This window comes from Falco cherrug, chromosome 1 (assembly GCF_023634085.1).
Source record: "Falco cherrug isolate bFalChe1 chromosome 1, bFalChe1.pri, whole genome shotgun sequence".
Classification (NCBI taxonomy): Eukaryota; Metazoa; Chordata; class Aves; order Falconiformes; family Falconidae; genus Falco; species Falco cherrug.
In genome coordinates this window covers 84,670,782-84,696,000 of record NC_073697.1, presented here as the reverse complement: position 1 = coordinate 84,696,000, position 25,219 = coordinate 84,670,782, and the positions used below count along the sequence as shown (strand labels likewise).

The 25,219-nt window shown below is 38.7% G+C and overlaps 1 protein-coding gene across 5 annotated transcripts; it reads left to right on the top strand.

Annotated features, from left to right (window-relative positions):
- The first annotated feature begins 2,285 nt into the window (after positions 1–2,285).
- Positions 2,286–19,796, top strand: STX2 (syntaxin 2). 5 transcript variants are annotated; one of them, XM_055702429.1, is made up of 11 exons: positions 2,286–2,527; positions 8,529–8,600; positions 9,080–9,179; positions 10,653–10,727; positions 11,694–11,767; positions 11,967–12,075; positions 13,790–13,863; positions 13,976–14,113; positions 15,517–15,627; positions 16,179–16,239; positions 17,730–19,796. In XM_055702429.1, the coding sequence occupies exons 1-11, from the start codon at positions 2,498–2,500 to the stop codon at positions 17,861–17,863; spliced, it is 978 nt and encodes a 325-aa protein (XP_055558404.1). In that variant the 5' UTR covers positions 2,286–2,497; the 3' UTR covers positions 17,864–19,796. The 5 variants fall into 5 exon arrangements, 3 of the variants coding, with proteins under 3 accessions (XP_055558404.1, XP_055558383.1, XP_055558389.1); XR_008730952.1 differs by lacking the exon at positions 16,179–16,239 and adding an exon at positions 14,439–14,967 and having other exon boundaries at positions 2,288–2,527; positions 17,730–17,831; XM_055702408.1 differs by having other exon boundaries at positions 2,289–2,527; positions 16,179–16,306.
- The last annotated feature ends 5,423 nt before the right edge of the window (positions 19,797–25,219 follow it).

The window sequence follows — 25,219 nt, the reverse complement described above, 5'->3', positions numbered from 1 at the left end:
AAAATCACTGGCTTCCTGAATACGCCTTCACTTTTTTGGATGAGTTGGGTTTGTGGCTTGTTGAGAACTTTTGCTGATCACCTCTAGGTGTCAGGAAGGGTATTTTTCAGAACATGCAACTCATCTAGTTTTTCACAGCACAATGCTATCTTTATAAAACCCTTGTGAATTTGCCTCTCGACAAATAAGCATGTATTTATAAATAGGAACCCATAAAGCCGCATTAGTGGAGTTTGGCAGTTTTTAACACTATAAACACTTCGGGGGGGGGGGGGGGGGGAAGGCGCATAATCTGCAACTGTATACAGCACACTTCGTCTACTTTAAAAACTTCTCCAAATTGTTACAAATCTACTAGTAAACTACTTCTTTTTCTGTGCAAACCAAATAGTAGCACTACATAATACTTTATTTTGAAAAAATTAAAATAGATTTCTAATTAAAAAGTTCCCTGTCATAGCATTTGAGCTCCTGGAAAATACTTATTTTGTTGTTACGGAGGTAAGTTAAATTAGGTGGAATCTAGTTTTTATCATCATGTATAAGTGTTCAGTTCAAAGGATCCACAAAACATCCACCCCATTCAGCAAAGGCAACAGAACACTTCTTAGCACTCACTCATCAGCAGCCTTAGATCACTATCTAAGAGTACATAAGGTATCACTGGATGATTTGCAGAATAATTACTTTTAAGTTTCCTGAATCTTGACTCAGGTCAACTGTGAACAACCTTAGCAACTCACTGAGGCAGATAAATACACAAAGAAAAAGGCAGCCTTTACTAAGTAAGCCTCTGAAGATGCAAATGAGGAATGGTGTAAAAGGCAGTACCGGAGATAAAGAGAACTAAACAACATATTTGAATACAACTGCTATATTAATAGGAAGCAAGATCATTTTGAGGCAACAACATTCGCAAGCAAGCAATGAAAAGGACCATATTTGTACTTCCCAGTTAAAGCAGCGGCTGCAGACACGTCTCTGGAATACAAGCTCTGGCAGGAACGCAGATCTGCACACTGGCATTCAAGGCGACACTGGAAATTACGCTGAAAGGTTTGAAAAGGAAACTAGTCACGTTCAGCATAGGTAGGTAAAATGGATTGTACAGTAGCAAAATGCAATCAAAATATGTATTCCAAAGACAAAATTTACTCATTTTTTCACCAAGTTAAAATGTGTCTGACTCTAGGTTTCGTTAGCAGACTACACTCTTGGAAGATAAGCATTTACTAGGTCAGTGATGAAGGGCTGATACAGATACACGTATTTTCAGAAACCAACAATTCAGCCATTTAGTGCCTTTGAAGTGGCTTACATTGCTAATTCAGGATCTTTAAATTCCTGATCTATCACTGGAATAAAATTCTTTAAATACATGAGGAAAATTATGCATTGCATTGTTATGCTCAGTACCCAAAAGTAACTTTTTTTAAAATTTGTGGTTGCTGAACATGTAGTCTAGAAGATAAAGTCTATTTATGATAGCACTGAGATACAAATTATTACAGGTAATTGCCGTCTGAAGTAGCAGTTCTCAGCAAGCACCTAAGAACACAATACCACTGCAGATTTTCTGCCTTCCACAGTATGTGCATGCTCTATTTCCTAGAAACTCCCAGGCATTTAACACATATCTATTATTGTACGGATTTAGGACTCCAGTGAAGGGTGGTTTACTGGAACCTTAAAGATTTTTCCTTGAAGAGTTAGTCACCTTCTGCTTCGTGGAGTGGGAGGATACAGCTTTCTTTTAATTTCCAGTCACGGTATGCATCACTCTCAGCTGCTCTGAGGGGGGAAAATGGACTGCAAGCCATAGCTTAATATTAGGAAAAGGCAAAGAGAAGGCAGCCTACCCACATCACATACCAGAAAAGAATTAAATGCAACTAAAAATAACTGTATCGCAACTTTTTACAACTTTTTGTCTCATAATAGTCTCCCAAAATCGCGCGTTATGATTTCTTGTTCGAATATGCCTGGCAGCACTGCTTCCAGGCCCTTCCAAGGGCGGGAATTCCCTTGCAGGTGCCTGCGGTACGGTTCAGACCTCTCAGCTCCCCGAAGCCGATCCTTTCTCTTTTGGGGCGCCCCCTCGGACCTGTACGCGGCCACACTCCGCTCAGTCGTACCTTCCTGACCCCTCTGTCACGCCGCTCGGCTAAGGGGAGCGCTGCCGCCCGCCGCTGAGGCGTTTACCTCAGGAGGGTGAACGACCCCGCCGTGACGTCAGCGGCGCGAGGAGCGCGCCCCCAGGGGACGGCTGCCGCACCCGCCCGCCCCTTCCCCGCATGCGCGGCGCGGCCCGCGGTTGCCGTGACATCGGGCGGGCGCGGCAGGGCAGCGGGGTGGCGGCGCGGCCCGCCCGCAGCGCCCGGCCCAGCGGGGGACGGAGCGAGCCGGCGCGGGGTAGGCGGCCCCGGCGCGGGCGGCCCTCGGCAGCGAGCGAGGAGCAGTCGGGGAGGTCTCGGGGCGTCGCCGGGCCGCCGCGGGGATGAAGGACCGGCTGGCCGACCTGGCAGAGGTGAGGGCTCGGGCCCCGGGCGGGTGGGAACGGCGGGGCGGGTGCAGGGAGCGCGGAGGCTCCGGGGGGGGGGGGCGGGAGGTGACGAGGGCGGCGGCGGGCGGGGGCCGGGGCTGCGCGGCGCCATGCCCGGGCCGGAGCGCGGCGCTTGCCCGGCGGGCGAGGGGCGGCCCCTTTCCTCCCTCCCGCGGCGGGCGCGGCCCGGCCGGGACCTGGCGGCGCCCGGGGCTCCCGCCGCGGCTCCCCCCCGCCGCCAGTACCGGCCCGCGGGGCCGGCGCGCGCCCTGCCGAGCGGCCCGTGGCGTGGCGCAGTGCGCGAGCTTCCGCGAGCGCGGCCCCGGGCAAGATGGCAGCGGGGGCGGCTCCGGCCCGGCCCCGCGCGCGGCGCAGCGTCACGCGGGGGGTTCGGCCTCGTGCGTCGGCCCCGAAAAGACGCGGGAAGGGAGAGCGCGCGGCAGCGCCGGGCCCCCTCACGCGCGGCTGTGCCGGTCCCGCCCAGGAGCTGCGGCGCGGGGTGCGGGGACCGGCGGCCTGCGCGGGCCTCCCCGATGGATGGGTGGGCGTCCGGAACGTGTGCTCGGCGTCAGACCGCCGTGTCTTGACCAGGAAAGAAGTTCTGGAGTTACGGGGGGAAAGGGAACTTCTCCCAGGGGTACCGCTTCCCTCTTCCTGGCCGTGGACGTGGCCGGGCTGGGGGGGTATGTGCCGCGGCGGTGCATGCCTCCCAGAAGCAGGAAGCAGCAAACGGAGGTCTGAATTCGCGTTTTCCTTTACAAACCTAAACCCGTAGGCCTCGTTGTGACTGAAGTGAAGCAGCATTGGTCTGTTGTATGGGGTTGTGAATTAAAAACAAAAAACCCAAACCCTACTCCCCCCTTAGACATTGTTAAAAATTTTTAAAGTAGCGGTACATAGGGATTTTTAAAGCGGCTTTAGTATTCAAAAAGATTACCATGCTGCAGCAAGCTACTTTACCTTAAACATTCCTGCAGCAAGAGACTTCTTTAAACACGACACTCAGTATTGCTGAAGTGCTTCGTATGTTCATCACCAGTATTTTCACTGTCTGTACAACTAACAAATAGCTTAGAGACTTAAAACTTCAAAGTTTTCTTCTAACTAGAAGAAAATATTTAAACATCAGATGAAGGTAGGAGTTACTAATGATCCGGCCTATGTTTCATCACTGAAAAGTGTGTAGTTGACGTGACGTTTTGACAAGTTGCATACCTGCGGGTGATGGCATCGGTAAAACTTGATTTCCACAGGGAACTTGTAGAAGCAGCAACTTCCATCTTCATCTGAAATATCAAAAAAGATCATGTTTTTGTGAAGTCATTTTCCTTTACTAGCATAAATGCTTTGAACAGTGATCCTTCATCATACATGGGTAAGATTGCTTTGAAAAGGAATAAATAATCTGGGAGAAATAATGTATTAATATTTATTTGCCTGTTTTCCAAACTGTTTCAGTTTGATTAGCGTGGTTCCATTGTACTTTATTTGCCTGTATCATGAAGCGAAGAGCCAAGCATATATATATATATATATACACGTTGTGGTTTTTAAACATGCTTGTGCCTGCAAAACTCAGGAATGACCATGCCTTGCCTCTTTCCCTTAATGTAAGAATTCCCTTCTTTCTTTGGTTCTACCTTAAATGTGAAATCCATCCACCTCATTTCCCCTAAAGACCCAATGTGGTATACAGTTAGTTTAAGAGATGCTAGTACTTTAGCTGCTACTACACTGACCTGTTTTAACTAAATACTGTATTCCTTTTAGCGGAAAAGTTCATTTAGCATGTCCTCATTTGTCTATTCCTGGATTTTATTTGACAGCAAGCGAACTATTTTGTCATTAAAAGTTGTAGCTTTTTCATACTTCTCATTTCCCTTTATAGAGAAGGATAAAAGTTACTTACCAAGTTTTTTGTGTTTCATTAACATAAAATCATAACTTTTAGATACTTCTGTTAATACACTGTATTTAGGCAGTTAAACAGTACTCAAACAGTTGCTGGAGAAAGAAATCAAAGACATGCAGATGATACAGCCTTCAGATGATGTTGCTGCTGCTTATTTTCTAGCTAGAAAACATCTTGCATGTGCTTTTTCAGAGGATAGCATCTGCAATTGTACTTGTCCACTTCTAGGGGATTATTTTAATGTCACTCTTAAGTTATTCTAATCGGGGCAAAATTAACTTCTTTCAGCTGTTTGAATTACCCTTTAATATGGTTAACTGTGCAATCGGTCAAATCCCAGACTGGTTTTAGTTATTTTGAGCATAAATGAGTGTAAGATTAAAAGAAGAATAAAAGGTCCTCTCTGATCCAGTATGTTGTTTTCAGCAGTGAATAGGAGATATTTAGGGAAGAAAAAAAAAAATCAACAGAGCAAGTATATAGCAATGACTGTAAAATATTCTCCTAGCATTCGGTGGTTTGCTGTTCATGGGTGCAAGTCCGTCTTAAAATGGCTTAAGAAGAGCTGTAGGATCTGTGTTCAGACACTCAGTTCAGCACTTCTGGCTAGTGTCAGATATTGGAAACTGATGTCCTTTTAAAGGTCTGTCAATAAAACTCATTCAGGCTTCTTTCTTATTGTTAAATCATTTAAAAACCAGGTAAAGATGTAAACCTTCTACACATGCACGATGTTTTAGATCTCGAGTTTGGGCTGCATTGTTCCTGTGGCTCAAAAATTACCGTCTTGTTCTATGCTGAAATGGATGCAGAGCTGTCTGGTGAAATCAGTTTTTCTTGTTTGATTGGTTAATCATTTTCAATACGTGCTTTTTGTATTTCTTTATTCTTGGGTGTTTCTGAGGATGTCATAGGCATAACATTTGAAAATACGCTTTTATATGCTTTTTCTTTTTGTAACATAAGGACCTGTAACTTCTACAGAACTACATTTTTCATAAACTGTTTCTTGGGCGTTCACTTAGTGCCCCCAGAACGGTTTATGAATGAGTGAAGAACCACAAAGTCAAAAAAGTTAAAATTGGTAGAATTGGGGGAGTGTGGAAAAAAATGCAAAACCTTCTGAGAAGGAGGAAAACATTACTGAGTTCTTCTTCTCCTCCTCCCCTCCCCAAGTTAACCTCTTAGTTAGTCTTTGTTCAGACATGGAATTTACTGAAGATGAGCTGTATGTTTTCCACGTCGTAACAATGTAAAGTGATTTCTTGAAGGTGGTTACCATATGACGTTTCTCTGGCTGTACAGTAATGCTGCTAAATGCACGTTAATGATTGACCTGCTGCAGCTGCCTGACAGATCTCCTCGGCTACTCTAATATAAAAGAATTTCTGGAAACACTGATGGTGTAAGGAGAAACCAACACTCTGCAACCTGCTCCTTGCGGTGATGGCTGTCAGTTATTACTGTTGCAGCCTGCCGAGGGATACACGTTATCTGTGCTGAGAAGTAACTAACGTTGAGTGGAATTTCAAGGGAGAGAAATAGGCATGGTTTTAGTCAAAAGCTGTTTTCAGTTTCAAAGGTCAGTAATTAATTTGGTAATATATCTCAAGCTAGACTTTGTTTCTGCACTTCTCTGAGATACGGGGAATGTCAGAAGTTTCATGAACCATCAGGGGTAGCTCCTACTTGGAGCTGAGAACTGATATTGTCTGAATATCTGGATTCTGTCATATAAAAAAAACTTCTGAGGGAACTTTATAAATAGTGTATAAATATCTATGGAGTCGTATGGCCCAGGCTTTCAGTCCCAAGGTCAAGGTATGAGCTGCAAACAGACCCTTAGATGGCTCTGGTTGTTGGCACTGCTTAGATTGGGGAGGTAAGGTCTAGGAGAAACAATTTGTTTCTGCTGAACTTGATGATAAAAGCCAGTTCTTGGTTGAATTGTGTGCTTGTCAAATGAAGGTGCATTACTGAGGTTGAACAGTTAGCAAATAAGATGTATTTTATTTAGGTAAGTGATGATTCAAGAACATAGAGAACAGAGGCTGACCAGTCTCAGGCACCTCAAGCGCTGATGTCCAAAGTAGGCTGTCCATAAACCCTGCAACGATCAGCAGACAGCGCGTTGATCTGTCAGGGGTGGCATTGCTACCAAATGTGAAATTGAAATGAAACAGACTGCAGTGTAGGCAATCATGACTGTTTCCTTCCAGCCTAGCATCTGTAAAGGGGAATTCAGAGCAAGATATTTTTTTTTCTTTATCTTTCATTAAGTTTCACTCAGGTGTTTAATATTTTACTTAGAACATTTGACCAAACTAAAAGCTGACATGCTGAATTTCTTAGCTGGTACTTTTTTTTTTTTTTTTATTTTTAGTTCAATTAACTAAATGTAGGATGTGGTAATAAACAATCAGAAAAACTATTCTCTACTCGGTACATGTCAGCAGAAGGTGTTCTGATGAAATTAAATGTCTTTAAACTGTAGCTCATTCTTATATGTTAACTTGCAACTGGTAACTTTGTAGCACTGTGGTTTGAGGAATGGGTAAAAGTGGGGTGACTTCATGTGCTCACAGACTTCGTCACATACTTGTATTAACAAAACTGTTAATTGATCAAAATCCCTAAGGAGAGATTATTTAATACTGAGCTCTAGCAATCATCTCCCCAAAATGAGTAACTACAAAAAGTCATTAATGACAGACGGCACTACGAGTGATTGGAGGGTGGCCCAGGAGCGCAGTGACATATAAATTCCTGTTTCATCTGGGGCATTATGGCTTCCCCTGAGCATAAACACCGGGTAGGTCCTGACATGCGTATTGTCAAAGGGCTTTGTGCGCTCCCTGAATTTGCAGTAAAGGAACTGTCACAAAGTATAAGTAATGTTCCTTGAAATTTGCGGCATTCTTAGATTTTGGTGCCTAGATCTTCATTGAGTATGACCTTTGTTATTAGATAATAGCAGTGTTTGACATAGAATTAAATTGCAGAATTGTCATGCAAATAATATACATCTCGTCTAATTTAATGAAGCCAGAAACAAAGGGCTTATTGGGTAATAGGATTAGGGTCTAGGAGCAGAAAGTGGGTGATAGAACATCAAAGGCAGAGGGGCTTGTAAGAAAAAAAAGGCATCTTGGACAAGACCGTCCCTTAATAATACTTGTCTTGTAGTTTGTTTTTTCTAACAGATAACTCACTGGCTAGATGGTAGAATAGTATTTTGTTCCAATTTTGATTTAATGCAGTTCAGACAGTCTGCAGTCGGGACTAGAGAACATGGGAGCTGGAACTCTTTGCCTTTATGTGGTGCATGCTGATTCTCTTTTCCCTTGATAAAATTTGAATTTCTGTTACTGTCAGGATCTGAAGATGCTGCTGGACTAGCTCAAGGGTTAGGGAAGTGTCACTCAGAAGTATTGGGCCATGTGCCCTGGAGTTGTGTGAGCCCTGTCAGCTTGAGCTTCTGCCTCCTGGGCTGCTTTCTGAGGGTGTAGCAATTATGTAGTGGATATGTAGTTTAGTGCAGCTAATTATGCCTAAACTGGTCTGGAATGGCAGCCTTGAAAACACCCAAGGGCGAAACCAGTAAGCCGATGTTGATAGCTTTTTGTTGTAGCTTTCATTAGATGTCTTAAGGCGACTCCGACACCCCCTTGTTGCTTCTTTGACAGGGTTTGATGATGTCTTGGTTAACCTGATGTTACTTTCAGTTCACGTGGGATTCACTGTGGAAGTATCTTTATGCTGTGAGAGATTATTTACATGTCAAATTGTATTTTAATAATTCTTATGATAGGTAATGAAAACTGTGACATCGCTTACAGACTGGTTCTGTCCTGTCCTGAGGTTGTTTAGAGGAGTACATGCCTTAACATTCATAATTTCATGGTAGTCAGGTGACTTTCTTTGACCTCTGTTTGTTTTTAGAGTAGTCCTCACTTTTTTGTATTTGCAGGCTGTTGGCAAAAATGTGTAGGCAGTAGCAATGCAGAAGAAGTCTTTGTTTTGGAACAGTATCCTGAGTTTTATTTCACAGATTTGTTTTGTTGACTTTTACAGTATAAAGGAACCGAGGATGGGGAGACAGTTATTGTTGAAAAAGACCATTTTATGGATGACTTTTTCCAACAGGTAAAGTTACAGTTTTCACCGTGCATTAAAGACTTCCAGTTTTCTCTTCATGCCTTTCAATTTTTGTAGTTAGGTTTAATGATTCGTCTACACACACCCCACCCCACCAGCCTGAATGCTTTGCAGTGGTATGACAAATCAAATGTCAGTAACGCCTGCGTTTGTTCATTTCTGGGTATTTTCTGTCTTTACTGCATGGAAGTGTTTTTAACTCCGTGTTCACAAGGAATTTGCTTAAAGAATTTTAAAATCTTTTTTATTAGGAATAGTAGCACTTAAGATTTTGGCCATGCAGAATAGATTTACTATTAAGAATACCGTGTTTTTCTTAAGGAGGAAAAAGCAAGCTGTTTAAATGCCAACATTTCTGCAGAGTTTTCTGTAAGATACTTAACAAATCTTGCAATGGAATTTTTATTTGTTTAGATTGTTGCCCTGAGTAATTTAATGTTTACATGGCCGTATTTCTCTTCCTCTAGGTTGAGGAACTTAGAAATAATATTGCAAAAATAGCACAAAATGTGGAAGAAGTGAAGAAGCAGCACAGCATTATCCTGTCGGCACCAAATCCTGAAGGAAGTGAGTTACTGCTTTTTTTGACTTCAGATATGTGTGGCTGGATATTCCGAAATAATTCTTGTAATTGTTTTAGCAGTCTATAGGAATGGAATTTCAGGTGTTCAGAATGCAAAATGTAACACAATTTATTTAAATATTTCCGTATTTAGTATTGAATTAATATTTTAATTTGCTTACTTTTACCTTTTTGAAGTCTCGCTTGTATAAAAACATTCTCAGAATATTTGTTGCATTGTCCAAACCTTTGCTAGACCAAAACTCAGTTTAGTACAGTATCGTGGAAGTGATTGTCTTCAGAAACTTAAGAGACTATTTGCAGTTCTTATAATTAGTGAAAATGTTGAAGTTGTCAACTGAAGCTCATACAGTAAAGCCATCATCTTTTTATTCAGCAGGGGCAAGATCCTGTCTTAACACTAATGCTACAGTCAGCTGCTACAGTGGCAGTGAGCGTTCCGCACTGGAGCCCTATTTTTAGAGGCTGTAACCCCAAAGCTGAAAGTCAGGATGTGCTTTCTGAACAGCAAACTCAAAAGTTTAGGGAACTTAGCCAGAAGCATGGAACCTTCTCTGTTCTCAACACTTCGTGTTTCAAAGCATGTCTGGATTTGGGGGCAGGGTTTAAGGAAAAGGGAAGAAAAGTTGCTGAGATACTTTTGTGGGGTGTTGCAATGCTAGCTTGACATTTATCTTCTTGTTGATTAAAAAACTGAAGTGCTTCTTTTCCCCCCTGTTTTCTTTGTTTATGAATGTTTGTATTCTTAACAATGATTTTGCAGACCGCTTTTTGTCTTAACAGTCATAGAGCCAGTGAATCTCAGGTATAATATGGGTTCATCTGAATGTTCAAAATCTGTGATCTCAGCTTATTTATCAGCTTGTGTTTGTGCTAAAAAACGTGCACAGTAATGCATCTGAATTGTGTAGGAACACAGTGTTACTTACAAGTGAGCAATGTCTGCTCTTGTTAATCTAGCGTCCTCGGTAAACCTTATAATAGATCTAGCCAAGTTCTTCATGAACAGTTCTATGTATAGTATTCAAAAATATAGGTGGTGCGTGGTACGGTTAATAAAGGTAAAAGCTATGAGTCTGAGAGACAGAACTAAAAAAAGTGAGCCAGATCTGTATTTTCACTTGATAAACTTCAGTGAACTTTCATTTTGATCAGCAAATGAATATTAGCCTGGAAGTGTTGTGTTAAGGAAAAAAGTGGAATATTTTATGAGCTGGTTTTTAGTTGGTGACTTGGTAGTAACGTTTCCCAGGTGTGAGGGCCTGACACAAAAAGCAGGAATCGGGTAGTGTGCTGTTGTAAAAGTCATATTTAAAGTACACGGGGAGTATAATAAACTTCTCTGCATGGTTGCATTGAATACAGTTATGAGACTGCAAGGTAGAGTTGTAGATGGTTGCAGGCTTACTATTACCAACAACTAACTGTTCTAAAAAAAATATATATATATTTTTTAGGAACAAAGGAAGAACTTGAAGAATTAAATGAGGAAATAAAGAAGATTGCTAATAAAATCCGAGCCAGGTTAAAGGGTAGGTTGTGAAGAGAAATAAAACTACTGTCACCTGTAATGATTCAGGATGGTAGCAGTGTTACAAACTTAATGCATTGCAGGTGAACTTTTAAACTTTAAAAGCTGAATTCTGTTTGTATAAACTGTATTGTACAGCTAAAAAAAAGACACCCACTTCCCTGCCAGCTAACGTACAGCCCATGTCAGTAACGGTATCATCTTCTACTTATTCCTCCTTGGCAAGCTTCACCATTGATAAATGCCAGGTCTCAGCACAACCTAATTTGTGGAGCAGGACAAAGAGCTTGCTTGCCTTCAGAATTAACCTAGAAAATTACAATGGGAAGTAATTCCTTTGTGTATAAATGTATTCTGCAACTGAAAAGCTGGTTTTTGGTCATGATGTTCTGGAAGAAGATTAACTGCAAAAAGGCAGTCTCCATGGCATGTGTCTACAAAGCGAATTGCTCTGGAGCACCTATTGTATTTAAATTCAGACTACCTAATTTTGCTGTGGCTTTCTGTTGTATGTCTTAATTGTTTAGCATAGGTTTTGAAATACATTGAGTGTTTCAATGTGACTATATGTCAATTACTATATGCTCTCGTCTTTCATAAACACTGGGGTATGGTGTTTGTTTAAACTGTAAGAGCAGCCTGTTTTGATACACCTTTTGAAATTTTTCCAGAGTAATAGGCAATAGTGTGACTCTGTTAACACACAATAACTACTCCAATAATCTTTAAGATCTGCACGAATTGTTGAAATTATTTTAGGGGTGTTTTGTGTGTGTGTACATATATATATATATATATATATGTATCACTGCCACCCCCTCCTCCCCCTGAAATGTTAAATGTGTCTCTGGGGAGCTAGTACATGAAAAAAGTAGTAATTGATAGTATTTACAAAGTAACTGGGCTAAGCTACAGTATTTAATAATTATACTGAACCTTGACTCATAATACTCTTTTTTGTTCTTAGCTATTGAACAAAGTTTTGATCAGGGTGAGAATGCTAATCGGACGTCAGTGGACCTCAGGATTAGAAAAACACAGGTATGATCACTTAAGTTTAAAGAAAATGAAAGGATTCTAGTAAAACAGAGAATGAGTTTCACTTTTTCTGAAATACTGTCAGAACCTCATGTTCCGTTTTGTTGGAATGCAAATACCGCTTTCAGTTGTGCAGTAGTGTTTGCTATATAAAAAGAAAATAAATGTTTTTGTTCCATATTTTTAAATCCTCAAAAAACAGCACTCTGTATTAGCTCACAAGTTTGTGGAGGTCATGACTGAATACAACGAGACCCAAACTCTTTTTCGAGAACGCAGCAAATGTCGGATACAGAGACAATTGGAGATAAGTAAGTTACCTGAATACACTTTTTTTTTAATTAAGATTGTGTTAGTACCACCTTGTTTCTTACTGCTTAAACTTGGTACAGAGCATCGTACATCTTGGACATCTTGAAACGTGAGAGAAAAGAATCAGTTTTATTGGATGGCATAAACTCTTTGTTACTACTCTTCAGAACAGCTGTAAGGAAAATAGAGACAACTTGCTAAATATGTTATGTTGAAAATTATTAAAGAAAATATCTTTTTCCTTTGTTTCATTTTTTCTGATGTTGCAACTTTAAATGAAACATTAAAAAAAGCTGTGTTGTGAAGACAGCAAGTGTTATTAAAAGCCATTCCAAAATTAACATGCTAAACAGGACGTCTCTTTTTATGCTATGCTATTTTTGTCAATAAGAACACGTCAAATTCATCTGACAAAGTCAGTGCTGCTGCTTTATGTGCTCTTTTTAAGTATTTGTTGACTGACTCACATCTGACTTATTTAACCATTGATTATTAAAAGGAGTATTCAGAAAGGTACCTGACTACTCTGAACCACAGCTTCTGCCTTGGAAGGTGCCTAAAAACATCCATAACACCTTGCACCTAGAAATACCCTTTTTAAATGTCTTCTGTAAAAGCAAGTATATACATTCCTGAAATAAGAAATGCAAACAGAAAAGTTGGCAAATTATAAGATGACTTTCCTTTTCATGGGCTTTTCAAATTTGTCATAAGCCTGTCATGCTAATGGTTCAGTTCAGCATTTCAGTGAGGTTTTATCAGTCCAGTTAAGTTCTTCTTTACCTATATGTTTGAGGGAAGGGACCCTGTAAGTCAGGTCATTTGAAATTAGTGTTGCTATAACCCAGTTAAAGCCTTCAGTTTTTCCTCGGCACTAAAAACTTTAAAGCAGGTTTTGCAGCATTCTTTGGTATTAACATCAAAAGTAGTATTCAAACTGTAACTTTCATCTGATAGGACAGAGTTGTATAAGTTATTACAAATACTCAACTTATTTTACATGTGAAGAACAAAGATTTTACAAGTAATCTTTAAAACTGTACAGTACAAATCACTTGCATGTATTGTGGAACTCATAATGCTTGCATTTGTCCTACCAGCGTCATCAATAGGATTCTGTTTGCTTAAACGTGCAATAATAAGCTACATCAATTGTTAGATGTGCTATGAAAAGTAGAAGTGAAGGGATGCAAGAAGATGGGTAATCATCTTCTCTATGTGGAATATGAATGCAGTCTTGTGTTGGCAAAACCAAGTTTCTGTAAAGATTTTATTGCCCACACAGTGGTGGGGAGTAACTGAATTGGGTGTCAGTGTGACATGATTGAATAAGTAAATACTGAATGTTATATACATACTCTGCATTTGAAGTTCTTCCTTCTGAAAAACACTTTGCTTTAGAAGGCTCCTATGTGCATCGTAAATGTTTCCGATAAAACTATTCAGTTTGACCAAAATGAACAAACCCCCGCCACTAACCAGGATTTCCTTGTTGTAGCTTTGAATCTGCATTTGCTTTCTGACTATTAGTTGATATTTTCTGGTGTTTTCATATGATAAATGGCACTTGGTAATGTCTAAAAGCTACATTGTTTTGTCCTGAAAAACACTCAGTAGAAGAGTTTTTTCTTCGAGTTGTCATCCTTCTGGTATGGTTAAGTTTTATGTTCAATAATAAGTGATGTTATGTGAAGTACTTTGTTTTTATCCTAGCTGGAAAGACCACCACTGATGAGGAACTGGAAGAAATGTTAGAGAGTGGTAATCCTTCAATCTTCACTTCTGATGTATGTATTTCTGGTCCAGTTATGTCTCTTCTCTCTTCAGCTGCTTCTGCTATTTAGAAGTGTGTCAGCACATACTTACTTACGTCTGTATTTTTTTTTCATTCTCACAAAGATTATATCAGACTCTCAAATAACTAGGCAAGCTCTGAATGAAATAGAGTCACGTCACAAGGATATTATGAAACTGGAATCTAGCATACGGGAACTACATGAAATGTTTATAGACATGGCGATGTTTGTTGAGACTCAGGTAAGTGAACAAATTCAAACACATTTATGTAAGTGGGATTTTTGTTTCCCCCCGTTCTTCCTTTTCAAAATATGCAGAAACAATCGCTTATATTCAGATAATACAGGCTTACCTTGGGTTTGGCTGTGATTAGAATATATGAAGGTTAATCACTAAAGGTCTCTTTATTTTATTGTAGACAAAGGTAGTCTAGATGTACTCTGATACGAATAAAACTGAACATAGACTTTCTTTCCAGCTGGTGCACTTACTAGTTTCTTCAACATGTTTACACTGTAATATGCTTTAAGATTTTGTGCATGTTTTAAGAACAACTCTCTCCCAGAATGTTGGCCAATACCTCAGGAATATGGGAGTCTCACAGGCATGGAAAAGGGCTACCGTGCTAGAGTAAGATGTGCATCAGCAAGGATGTATGCAACGTGTGTAAGTGTATACAAAGGTGTGACTACTGTTACAATGTGACTGTAAAGGCATTGACAGGTCACTCAGGTTGTCTTTTATAGGTTCATAAGCTCACTTGAAATTTACATAAACTTGTTCTATTTGTAGTCTTTATATACCAGTTATCTAATAAAAATATTTTTAACTTCTGTTCTTAAAGTTCTTTGACTTATGCTGGAAAGCGAAAAGAATAATGTTCAGGCGAGAAGCTTGCCAGAAAAGGACTATTTTATTTTTGTATTGGTTTTTTTTCTGGAAGTCTTGTGAAGTTTTCATATTAAATATATAACCAAGGCAAATCGGTAGCAGTTTTCTTTTGAATTAAAGTGAACAAAATTACTTGTGTATCATTCTTTAACACTTTGCTGTTTACTGCTGCTTATTATTTCTTCTGATGGACAGAAACACAGGTAATAAACTTACTGTAATTTTTCACCAATCCTCCATTTCGTTACCAAATTTCATTCATCATAGTTACTTTGAATTTGTTATGTATTTACATTTGAAACCTTCAGTTCTGAGGGTTTTGAAGTTGCTATTATATGTGTGCATTTTCTTAGATAACTTTTGAACTTTGTGTCAAAATTGTCAATACCCTTTTCCACTTCCAGACACGTCAGGGATTTCTGATCTCTTTAGTATATCAGTTTTAATTTTGGTGGTTAAAACATGCCTCATATTAAAGATGGTATGTTTTCAGATGTTCACTATTTGTTTCTGCAAAAGGGAGAAATATGCCTGCCCTGCCCGTGTATGTTCCTTGTTTGCTTAGAACTTTGAGCCCTTGCTTTTCATTCTTTTTCCTTTACACGTTAAAGCAGAAAAAATGTCAGCCACTAATACGTACATTATTCACTTGTTTAAAATAATTGTTAGTGTTCTGTAGTATCCTTCTCTTAGGTTCATTAAACAGGGATCTGTGATTCCAATAATATTTTTTTAATTCATTTCCTTTTAAGGGTGAAATGGTCAACAACATAGAGAAGAATGTGATGAACGCATCAGATTACGTGGAACATGCAAAAGAAGAGACAAAAAAAGCAGTTAAATATCAAAGTAAAGCACGAAGGGTATGCTGTCTTTCTGTAATTGTGTCAGTTAGTATGTTAATTTAGCACAGTATGAAGCAACCTTCAATTTCAGTTGAATTTTTCTTGTTGTATTTAGTCCTTCAGGGTAGGATTGATACATGCCTTTTATTTTTTTGTAGCTGTGATATTTAAAATCAGATTTTAAAATGTTACAAATTAGTATGTGAGAGGAAGATTTACCAAAGGATTTTACAAACACACAACAACAAAAAAAATCTACATATAGATAACATGCCTGTTACATTAAGTAGGTTCTTTTGACACTTAAATAATTTTTCAAATGTATTTGTAAATGATGATTTTCTCATCTTTGATAACTATATAGGTCCTAATCACAATAATTTATATGTAAGCACTTAAAAGTGTTTAACCTTTTGTACACAAAAGTATGCAGATAAATCGGTCTTAATTTGAGAATACTCTAGGCTTCAATAAAAATTAGTGTGGATCTAACAACTGTTTTAAAAATTGAAAGTAATTGCAAGTCTCAGTGTACTTAATATTAAAATAATACCTTGTTTTTTTGACAGAAAATGTGGATAATTATCATTGTGTCATTGGTGTCAATTGCCTTAATTGCTCTAATTATTGGTTTGTCTGTTGGTATTCGGTGATGCTTGGATAACCTCAGCATGCATGACTTCCTGCCACTGTGGCAGTAAGTAACTAATCAACTAATTTTTCTCTTGTTTTGCTGCGGTAGCTTATGTTGTTGTACTAACCCTTAATATCTACAGTTAGTACAGGCAGGGGGTAGGGGGTAGGCTTGAGCCGCACGGGTGGATCTTCTCTGGCTCTGCATACTCCAGAACAGCACTCTGCATGTGAATATTGAAAGCTGACATCTGGTGGTAAGCTGCTGAATTTGCAGAATGCAATTACTATGTCAGACTCCAACAAAAGAAGGAAACAAGGCCAAAAAATCCAATTATTGCCTCACAGTCCCATGATTATTATTTTTTTAACACTAAAAGTTCACACCAGGAAACAAATCTTCAGTAAGATAGGGAATACTGGTTACACTTGGAACGTTATCAAGTGGGCTTTTCTATGGTTTTGAGTTCTCATAAAAGCAGAAGAATACAAACACAAAGTTGGCGATTATGCTTTGCAGAGCATCCTAAAACTTCTGACTTTAAAACTGTTTATTAATACTAGACTAAGTGAAACACTGGGAAATAGCAATGTATTTGTAAAAGCAGTCTGCAGATTCCAACTGGAATTTTAGGAGATAAGTTTGAGAATTCTTTCAGTCTTGAGATTTTCGCTGTACTAATCTACCGTTTCTTGTAAATATAACACCTAGCCAGGCTATGTAGAAAATAGCAGTTAAGTCTTCTGAGTCCAAGAGAAAATAGACAGATGTGGTATCTTAAAACTAAATACGAAGCGCTATGAGAGGGATGTCATTTTAGGCAGCTAATCAGGAATTCAGTTTTCTGTACTAACAATCTTATATCAAAGTTTTTTGATCTTACAGTTTCTTCTCTGGGTTATGGGCAGATAACAGGATTTACTGTATCATTGCTTATAGTCAGAAATACGTAACCTAATGTCAGACTTAGGTGCATTTATGTAGAACCTGTCTCTCTGTGGTTTTGTTGGGTTTTTTTCCTTGCGACTCTTCTGAGCTATTACCTACACCATATTCTTACTGACTTTTTATTGAATTCTAAGTGTGTAATCGTGAAGGTTTGAGCAGGCTACAAATATTTATCCAAGGAGGGTGGCAGTACAGTAAGCAATGTTGCTGCACTTAGACTTGTTAAGTATATGTTCGCTATTGCAACTGTTTCAATGTGTAACTACATTTACAGAAATTGGATACAGCAGTAACAATTACTCAGTGAAACAAAATACAAAAATGTTACACAGATAGCTCCATCTTGTAACTATGGGTACATGTGTGTTAGAAAAGAAAGACTAATGAAAGGAAATTGTGGCAGTAAGCATTCTTGAGAAGGAAAATCCAAACACTCAGATGGAGTGTCAGTATTAATTTTCTGTAGATCTGCATGTATTTAAACCGTTCTGTATCTGACAAGGTATTTAAATCTCAACTATTCTCTCTTTCTTTGCAGAAATTGATGTTCATAATTATATGTGTAACTGTATTGCTTCTGATACTTGGAATTATCCTAGCAACAACACTATCATAGCAAGCACATTCCAAGAGTTACGAACCTTCAGAAACTCCAAAATACACCTTGAGTAAAACCAAACCTTTTTTAATAAATGATGCCTTATGCCGCCCCGTGATGATGACCTATCACTAATGGTTAAAAAAGAAAAAATCACTTGATGTTTACTCGTAAATGAAGATCAGAATGTATTAGGATATGTATGGATTTTCATTTCAAACTGTATGTTTGTAAGGCTGAAACTTGCTTTTTAATTGTTCTGATGTAACTTAGGATTTTTTTCATATCTCAGTGTTACAAACAGTTTAAATATGGAATTGAGAGACAATACTGAGTTTTGACTGTTTGGCTTTTTTTCCTACTGCTAATACAATCCTAATCATGAATTTTAATACCTTACCAGTGCTGCTTTTGTTAGCACTCTTTTGAACATTTTTATGAGATGTAGCCTTGTCTTCAAGTGTATTATTTTGTCACCTTAACGTATCTACGCTTTATACTTATTTTCTCCAACAAGTGCTAAAATATTTTATTCTGAAAAGACTACTTATTTAACTGTCTGTCTATTGCATTGCACTTGAGAAGAAAAAAAAAGAAAAAAGCTTTTTTACACTTTCCAGGTTGATTACTTCTGTCAATATGACTAAGGTTTAATTGCTTTAAATATTTCCTTACCTTTGTAATAAAAAGTTAAGTTGCAGTGTTTCTGACAAAAGAATGCACGCTGAATTTGAACTTGAGCAGATAATTCTGCAAATAACCCTTGTACAAAGGAAGCCGATAGATCAGTTTAGCCTTATTGTTCATATAAATGTGACAAAACCCATGCTTTTTCTCTATAAAACCAAGTCAAGATTTCTTTGTCAGAGGTTTGCTAATGTTGGTATGTGAATATAGCACATGGGGATAAACTCCCTGAGAAAAGTCTGAAATACAATGCAAACTAAGGCACTGATATGTTATGAAATATATGTTATGTAACAAGTATGAAGTGTTTTAGTATATACATACCTGTTGTAATGCTAGCTTGCAGGACTTGAAAGCTTGAAAGACTTCCAATGTAACCAAGTAACTGCATTTAATTTTACATGTTATTTTTGTATTTTGTGTAAAATATTTGTAACTTGAGTTTTTGACTTCTCATTGTTTAAGGATATCCCTGTAGATATGTAGATACATTTACACTGTAAGAGAAATTAAGTATGATGTGCGGCCTTAAACACAGTCTAAAACTACAGTTGACAATGTTTCCTAGTACTCGACTAGAATGTTAACTGCAATAACTTGGTCCTAAAAGGTTAGAATACTTAAACTTAGGGTTTTTTGAAAGTGTCTGAGATCAAAGTTACTCAGTAAACTATGATTCAGTCTGACTTAATGAAATCCAGCAAAGTTTACAATTTATATTGTATGTATGAATATTCCTGTGTTGGTGTCCGAACATGCTGTGAATGTGCTAGAGCTATTCAGATGTCACACATTTAAAAAAAAAAAATAATTACTGGTCGTCTTGCAAGTCAGCCATAAAGAAGTAGCTTGAAAAATTTTGGCTTCGTTAATGAACAGATTTCTTTACCTCTTAAGTCCAGAACACTCATCGATGCTTGTGAGGAAGTTTACTTAAGATTGGTTGCCTTAGTACTCATTCTAGGTAAAATGTATTTTTACTCTACAGTTTTTTAGATTTTTGTCAGTAAATATTTATACAGATACACAAATTAGACGGGGGGGGGGGGGGATCCATTCTGCTGTTTTGACAGCTGGTTGCCTAAAGTGACCCCCAAAATGATCCCATCATGTTGAATTTTATTTATAATGCAATAATTCGCCCATCAAGACCAGATATTTCAATAGGCCACTCCATGGTTTTTACATGTTATATAGCTGCCTGAATGGGTTTGTTTTAGAACAATACAAAACTTGTTTTCCACATGAATTTCTTTGTTCTGTTAATATTGGAGGGGAGTAAATCTCTAACCTATGCACTAATAAATTTATCTAAGCAAATATCTTGTGCCTGTTTTTATATTCATGATGTTATTGTGACCTTTGTGAATATTTCCAGTAAGTGGATGAGGCTGGTGTGTTTTCGCAATGACGTATTGTCAAACAACTGATGCCTAGGTCTTCGAGTAAAGGTAGTGTATTTCCTGAAACTTCTTACCAAAAAAGGTGCAGAGATGATACTGAAGACATTAGTGGGATTGATTTATTTAAACTATGCCCATGGAATTCTGCTTTAGTATTAAACTTGAAAACTATAGGAATTATTTATTTGAATAAAGCCATTCATGTATTCTCAAACATTCCCCATAGAAGTGCATCTTCCATGCTGCAGAATTAAAATAGCTTCCTCTTCCCTGCCTACTCCAGAACTGGAGTTTCTGGAACACATTCAGGGTTCTGCTGTGCAGGTGCTTACTGCAGTCGTTGCCCCTGTGCTGCTGTTTAGACTTGGTTGAGATGGCCACTGACGGCTTTCTGCTGGCACAGCGTTGGGTGGTGGTCTACCAGTGGTGATGCTGGACCTGTCCTCTTGTGGGGAGCTGGCTCCTTCCCACTGCAGCCTGCTGGGAGCTGACAGCCCTGGCAGCCACAAGGGTGAGAGGGGGGGGGAACAGCTGCCCCCTGTGCCGGGCAGCATGGGGACTGGTGGTGTCTCCTGGGGCCTCTTCTCTTGCATCTTCCTCCTCTACATGTCGTGTATCGAGGTACAGAGCCTTTCATACAGCCAGTGCTCTGGCAAATGTGATGCAAGTGTCAGTGTGCTACTGGGGGGTATGCGTGTGTTGGTTGTGCTCATCTTCTGGGGGCGGGTCGAATGCCCAAGGTTTCATTGGCTTTCATCTGAGTCAGTGCTATCTATACAGAAACTGTCATTGCAACTTTTGTAAGTCTTGACACCAATGGGGCTATCCATGTGGACCACGTGGAAATTGGCCAGCTTATGACTAGCTAAGGTAACTGAGCAATTAGTCTTAGTTTGGCACTTCTTTGTGGTACTGGAAAAATTGGACGGGGGTGGGAATGTTGAGCTTGGCAGTTAAGAAGGCAGGCTTGTCCATAAAGGCAAACCAAAGCTAAAAAAAAAAAAAAAAAAAAAAAAAGGTAAAAATAAAAGTAAAAATCTTTAGTAAAGTAAAAGTATTTTTAAAAATAAAAAAGTGAAAGGATTAAAAGCAAAATCTTAGCGTAAGGAAAAAGTCAAATGGCTGTTGTTAGAAAGAACTGTGCAACCAAAGTGCTCAGATGATTCATAAGCGCAAGTTGCTGCTGCTTCTCGCAGTGGTGCCATACCGCCTGTGGATAAAGCACCAAATCTGAACATAAATGAACTCAACAGAATGAACTAAAGCCATTCCAAAAATTAATCTCTCTCTGTTCTGCTTCTCTGCTTTGTAGTGTAAAACACAGAACAGACGTTTCTTGGCAGTGGGGGATTTGTTTAGCGTAGCACTACATGAGTTTTGATGGATACAAGCCTGATAAATAAAATTTAGAAGACAAGGGGAAAGGAGGGAGCTGCTCTCTATGAGGAAGGATGGTTCTTCCTGTAAAAAAATTACATTGTGAAAGCCCATACCCTTTCAGACACCTGTGCTTAACGTAGATTGAGAGAACAGTTCGGGTGTGCGTTTTGGTTTGGGTGCGGTTTTCTTGGGTTTGGGGGGGGGGGGCTGACGGAGGGGGATCAGGGGGGTTTAAAGACTTCGATTGCCCAATGTTAAATTCGATTTGATGAATTCATGTCACTTGTATGCAACTTCTGAAAATAACCATGGCATTCTTCCTCCCACTGCAGTCAGTGGGTCAGGCTTTGCACCTGTGAATCAGCTCAGTCTTCTCTGTCACAGACAGTGCTTAGCTGCCCGGTTCTGCGCAGCCCCTCTTAGCTGCCTCTGTCAAATGCGCCAAGTCCTTCTGCAGGTACTAAAGCACTTACAAATGTACATTTGGGAATTAAAAGCAATTTGTAAGCTTGTAACTAGGTTCTGAAGAAGAAAAGTACTTCTGGAATAAAGGGTTTTACAAAAGGAAATACATGGAAATGGTAAGTAATTACAAAGTAATTGTGTTGATGTATTGTACAGGAGGTTTGCTTTTACTGCTGCATTTGAATCCATTTTACTGCAAATAGGCAGAAAGAAGGATTTTGATGTTCAACAGTAAACAGTTCTTAAAAAATTGTTGTTATGGTACAGATAGCTAACAACGTGGAGCAGACTTTGTGGGCTGGGAAGGACATTCTTTTGCATACAAAATTTTATTTCCTATGCCCATACTTTAGAGAGAACATGAGACTGTTGGGTCAGCCCATGCCAGTTACTGTCACTTGAAAGTAAACTGAGCTGGACAATGTTAACACAGAGTGCAACTCCATTTAGAGAATATGTCAGAATGAATACGGGCTCAGCAGAGGTGCTATTTACGTAACAGCCTGCTTCATAGTCCTTTTGTGTAATCTTGCAGGAAATGAAGAAGCAAATTCAATACATATTTGACAAGGTTATTTGGTAGTATTGCACAGAACTGTTATTTTCTCTAGTTACACTTTATTGAGTCTGCTGTTGCGTAGTCAACGTTTCTAACATTGGGTAAGTCTGTTAAGGGAATTGCATTTAAAATTTCTGAAATGAGATGTGGAGGCTTGTAGATGAGAAGGTGTACAAGTGTATAATAATACTGACAGCTGCTTGTAAGGAGATCTTTGGCTGCTTTGCTGACTTGTGATATGAGCCTGTGGTGAACATCTATATATCATAGAATTGGAGAGTTAACTCGGGTTGGAAGCTATGTCTGCAGGTCATCTGGTGCAGTCTGCTCAAAGCAGTGTCATGGGTGAGATCAGACCAGATTCTCATACTGTTCTACATCACAAAATTGAATACCTTTGATTTTGATTAACTGAATCTTTTAAATATAAGAATTAATTTGTTTTTTTAAAAATGCTAACTTTTAATGTCATGACTGTTTTGTATAGTAGAACAGTATCTCTTAATATTCTATGGATTAATTTAATTGGTTTTCTACAGAAAGTCCATCAAACAAAATTAACATTTTGCTAGTCTAAAGATCAGTAAGAAGAGAATCTGGCCTTGAGAATAATTTTTTCATTTGGCTGTTTTGTGGAATAAATTTCTCTTAAACTGAAGGATATAAATAGTTACTTTGAAGGTCATACCTCAAATATATGAGCTTTAGACAAGGGGAGTGGGTGGGAGGGGTAACTGGCTATGATATTTCGAAACAAAGACAGTGGTTTCTTCAATATGAGTAGTTTCGTACTACCTCAAATGCATCTTTGTCTGGTCAGGTACTGCCAAGTAGAAGTGAAGGAACTGCAACTATTTGAAAGCCTGTTCAAGGCTCTACTTGGCTCCTATTTGTAGGTCACTCTAGAATCAAACACTCCCCAGAGCTACTGCAGAACCGTTCTGCTTACGTGTAGAATTGGAAGATTAACTCCTAGTTTGTCCAGGTTCACTATAATGTGAACTACCTAGGTCAGCTCTTCAAAAAATGAGCAAATTAAGCTGTCTACATGAGTGTGGGAGCAAGAAAACATTTGTGAGGTTTAATTCCACACACACACATAAATATATATATATATATAAGGTTGATTCTTCTTACCTCATTTTGTAATGGGCTAATGCCTCCTTTTGCCGTGGAAGTGAATTGAGTTACGTTTAAAAGAAAGGAGCAATTTGCACACAGGCGAGTATAAACTCAAAACAATTTGAATTCAAGTATGAGTTGATTTTAAAAATCGTAATAATAAAAAAGCATCACTGCAAAACATCCATTCTTTCTAGGTTTTGTGGTTGCTGTTGATCTCCCTTTCCAAAATTTCAGTAATCATCTTTGTGAAAATTAATTTTATTTTCACAGTTTCAAATGTTGCTGATATTTCTACTGTGCCTTTTCTATCTAAAGGATTAGATGCCTGCTAACTTGCTCTGCAGACTTACCGTTTTCCTCTTGCTACTTAATTTCTTCAATGGACTTCTGACAAAGGCCTTTTAAAGTACTTTGACTTGTAAGCATCAGCTTTCTGCAGTGCTACAAATTGACTTGGGGCTTGACCAGGAAAATGTTTGCCATTTTTTCATGCCATTGCTTTAATTACTGGCAGTACTCACAGAATGCTGTTCACAAAAGATCCTTTTCCAAATACAGACTTGCTTAGTTATTGAGCCATCCAGCTGCAGGTCTTATATTTTCTGCCCATTTCTGCCCATTTCTTCTCTTGGTTTTCTTTTTGTTTAGGTTGTTGCTTTTAGAGGCATAGTCTCTTCTGTTATTGAATCTACCATGTAGTATTTGTAGTCAAAAAAGATGGCAATATGTGTGTTAAGAACAGTCATCCATGATATAGACTAATCTGGGTTCTGTCCACACTGCTGTCAACCATCTTTAAATGGTTAAATATAGCTGCTAGGAAATTAATCTAACTGCATCAGAAAGCAATCTGAAGAAAAAAAAACCATACTTTTTTTTTTTTTTAAAAAAAAAAAAAGCTTTTAAGCCAGCTTCTGAAAATTTGCAAGAAACATTTCAAAACATCCTGGGTTTAAACCAGTTTATACAAGAAGTACACATTGCATTTCCAGCTCACATGTTTGCTCTGCTTTTGATTTTCCCTTTTGGCAATTTATTCAGAGTAGAGTTAGTGGATGGAATCTCAGAGGAGAATAAAAGCCAGTGTTTTGAGAACTAATGAAGTAATTATCTAAAGCATTATTTACAATGATTATTTAGAAGATAATGAGACCCTTTAATTATGTTTGTTCTGCACAGCTAGCCTTTCAATAATTCAGGGTATTGCCGTACAATTTCCTCTATATTTACTTTGCACAATTTTGTTTAGAAAAATGTCACAGCTGCCTGCAATGCACAAATACGGGTCCTCATTCCGGATATGATTTGTCACATGAGAATCACCTGCTCTCTTCGGTTGGAGAGGAGGCTTTTAGGTTCAGGCTTCTTCAATGTGATGTGGGACAAGATAAATTATGGGTGAAATAAAGCTGAGCCTATTAAAGGCTGTTATGGCTTTATAGGAGCACTATAGTATTAACAAACATGGTATCAGTCTGGTAATGTTTCTGTTAGCATTTATCTTATTGGAAGCGAAGCTTCAGTTGCAGTTTAATTTTGGGAGTCATGATAATTTTGTTTCAAATGTAAGTTGGGTTTTTTTAATACCCTTACTCATTTGCGTGTAAGAAATTCAGAGCATCATTAGCATTTTAGTAGCTAATAAAATTTCACTGGTATTTTCATATGCATCTGTGAATTTGCTGCTAAAGTAGACAGTTCTACTTAAACACATCATTAGTAATGCCTAAATAGTATATAGTCCCTGAGGAGTTGCATCTCTTTTCACAGGCTAGATTTTCATTTGGTACACCAATGAAGCATTGATTCAC

Bases quoted from the DNA above. Each gene is read 5' to 3' on its own strand.
- STX2 (XM_055702429.1), top strand. From the start codon at position 2,498: ATGAAGGACCGGCTGGCCGACCTGGCAGAG. The intron at 14,114-15,516 runs GTAAGTGAACAA...TTTCCTTTTAAG, and splicing joins CGATGTTTGTTGAGACTCAG to GGTGAAATGGTCAACAACAT. The intron at 15,628-16,178 runs GTATGCTGTCTT...TTTTTTTGACAG, and splicing joins ATCAAAGTAAAGCACGAAGG to AAAATGTGGATAATTATCAT.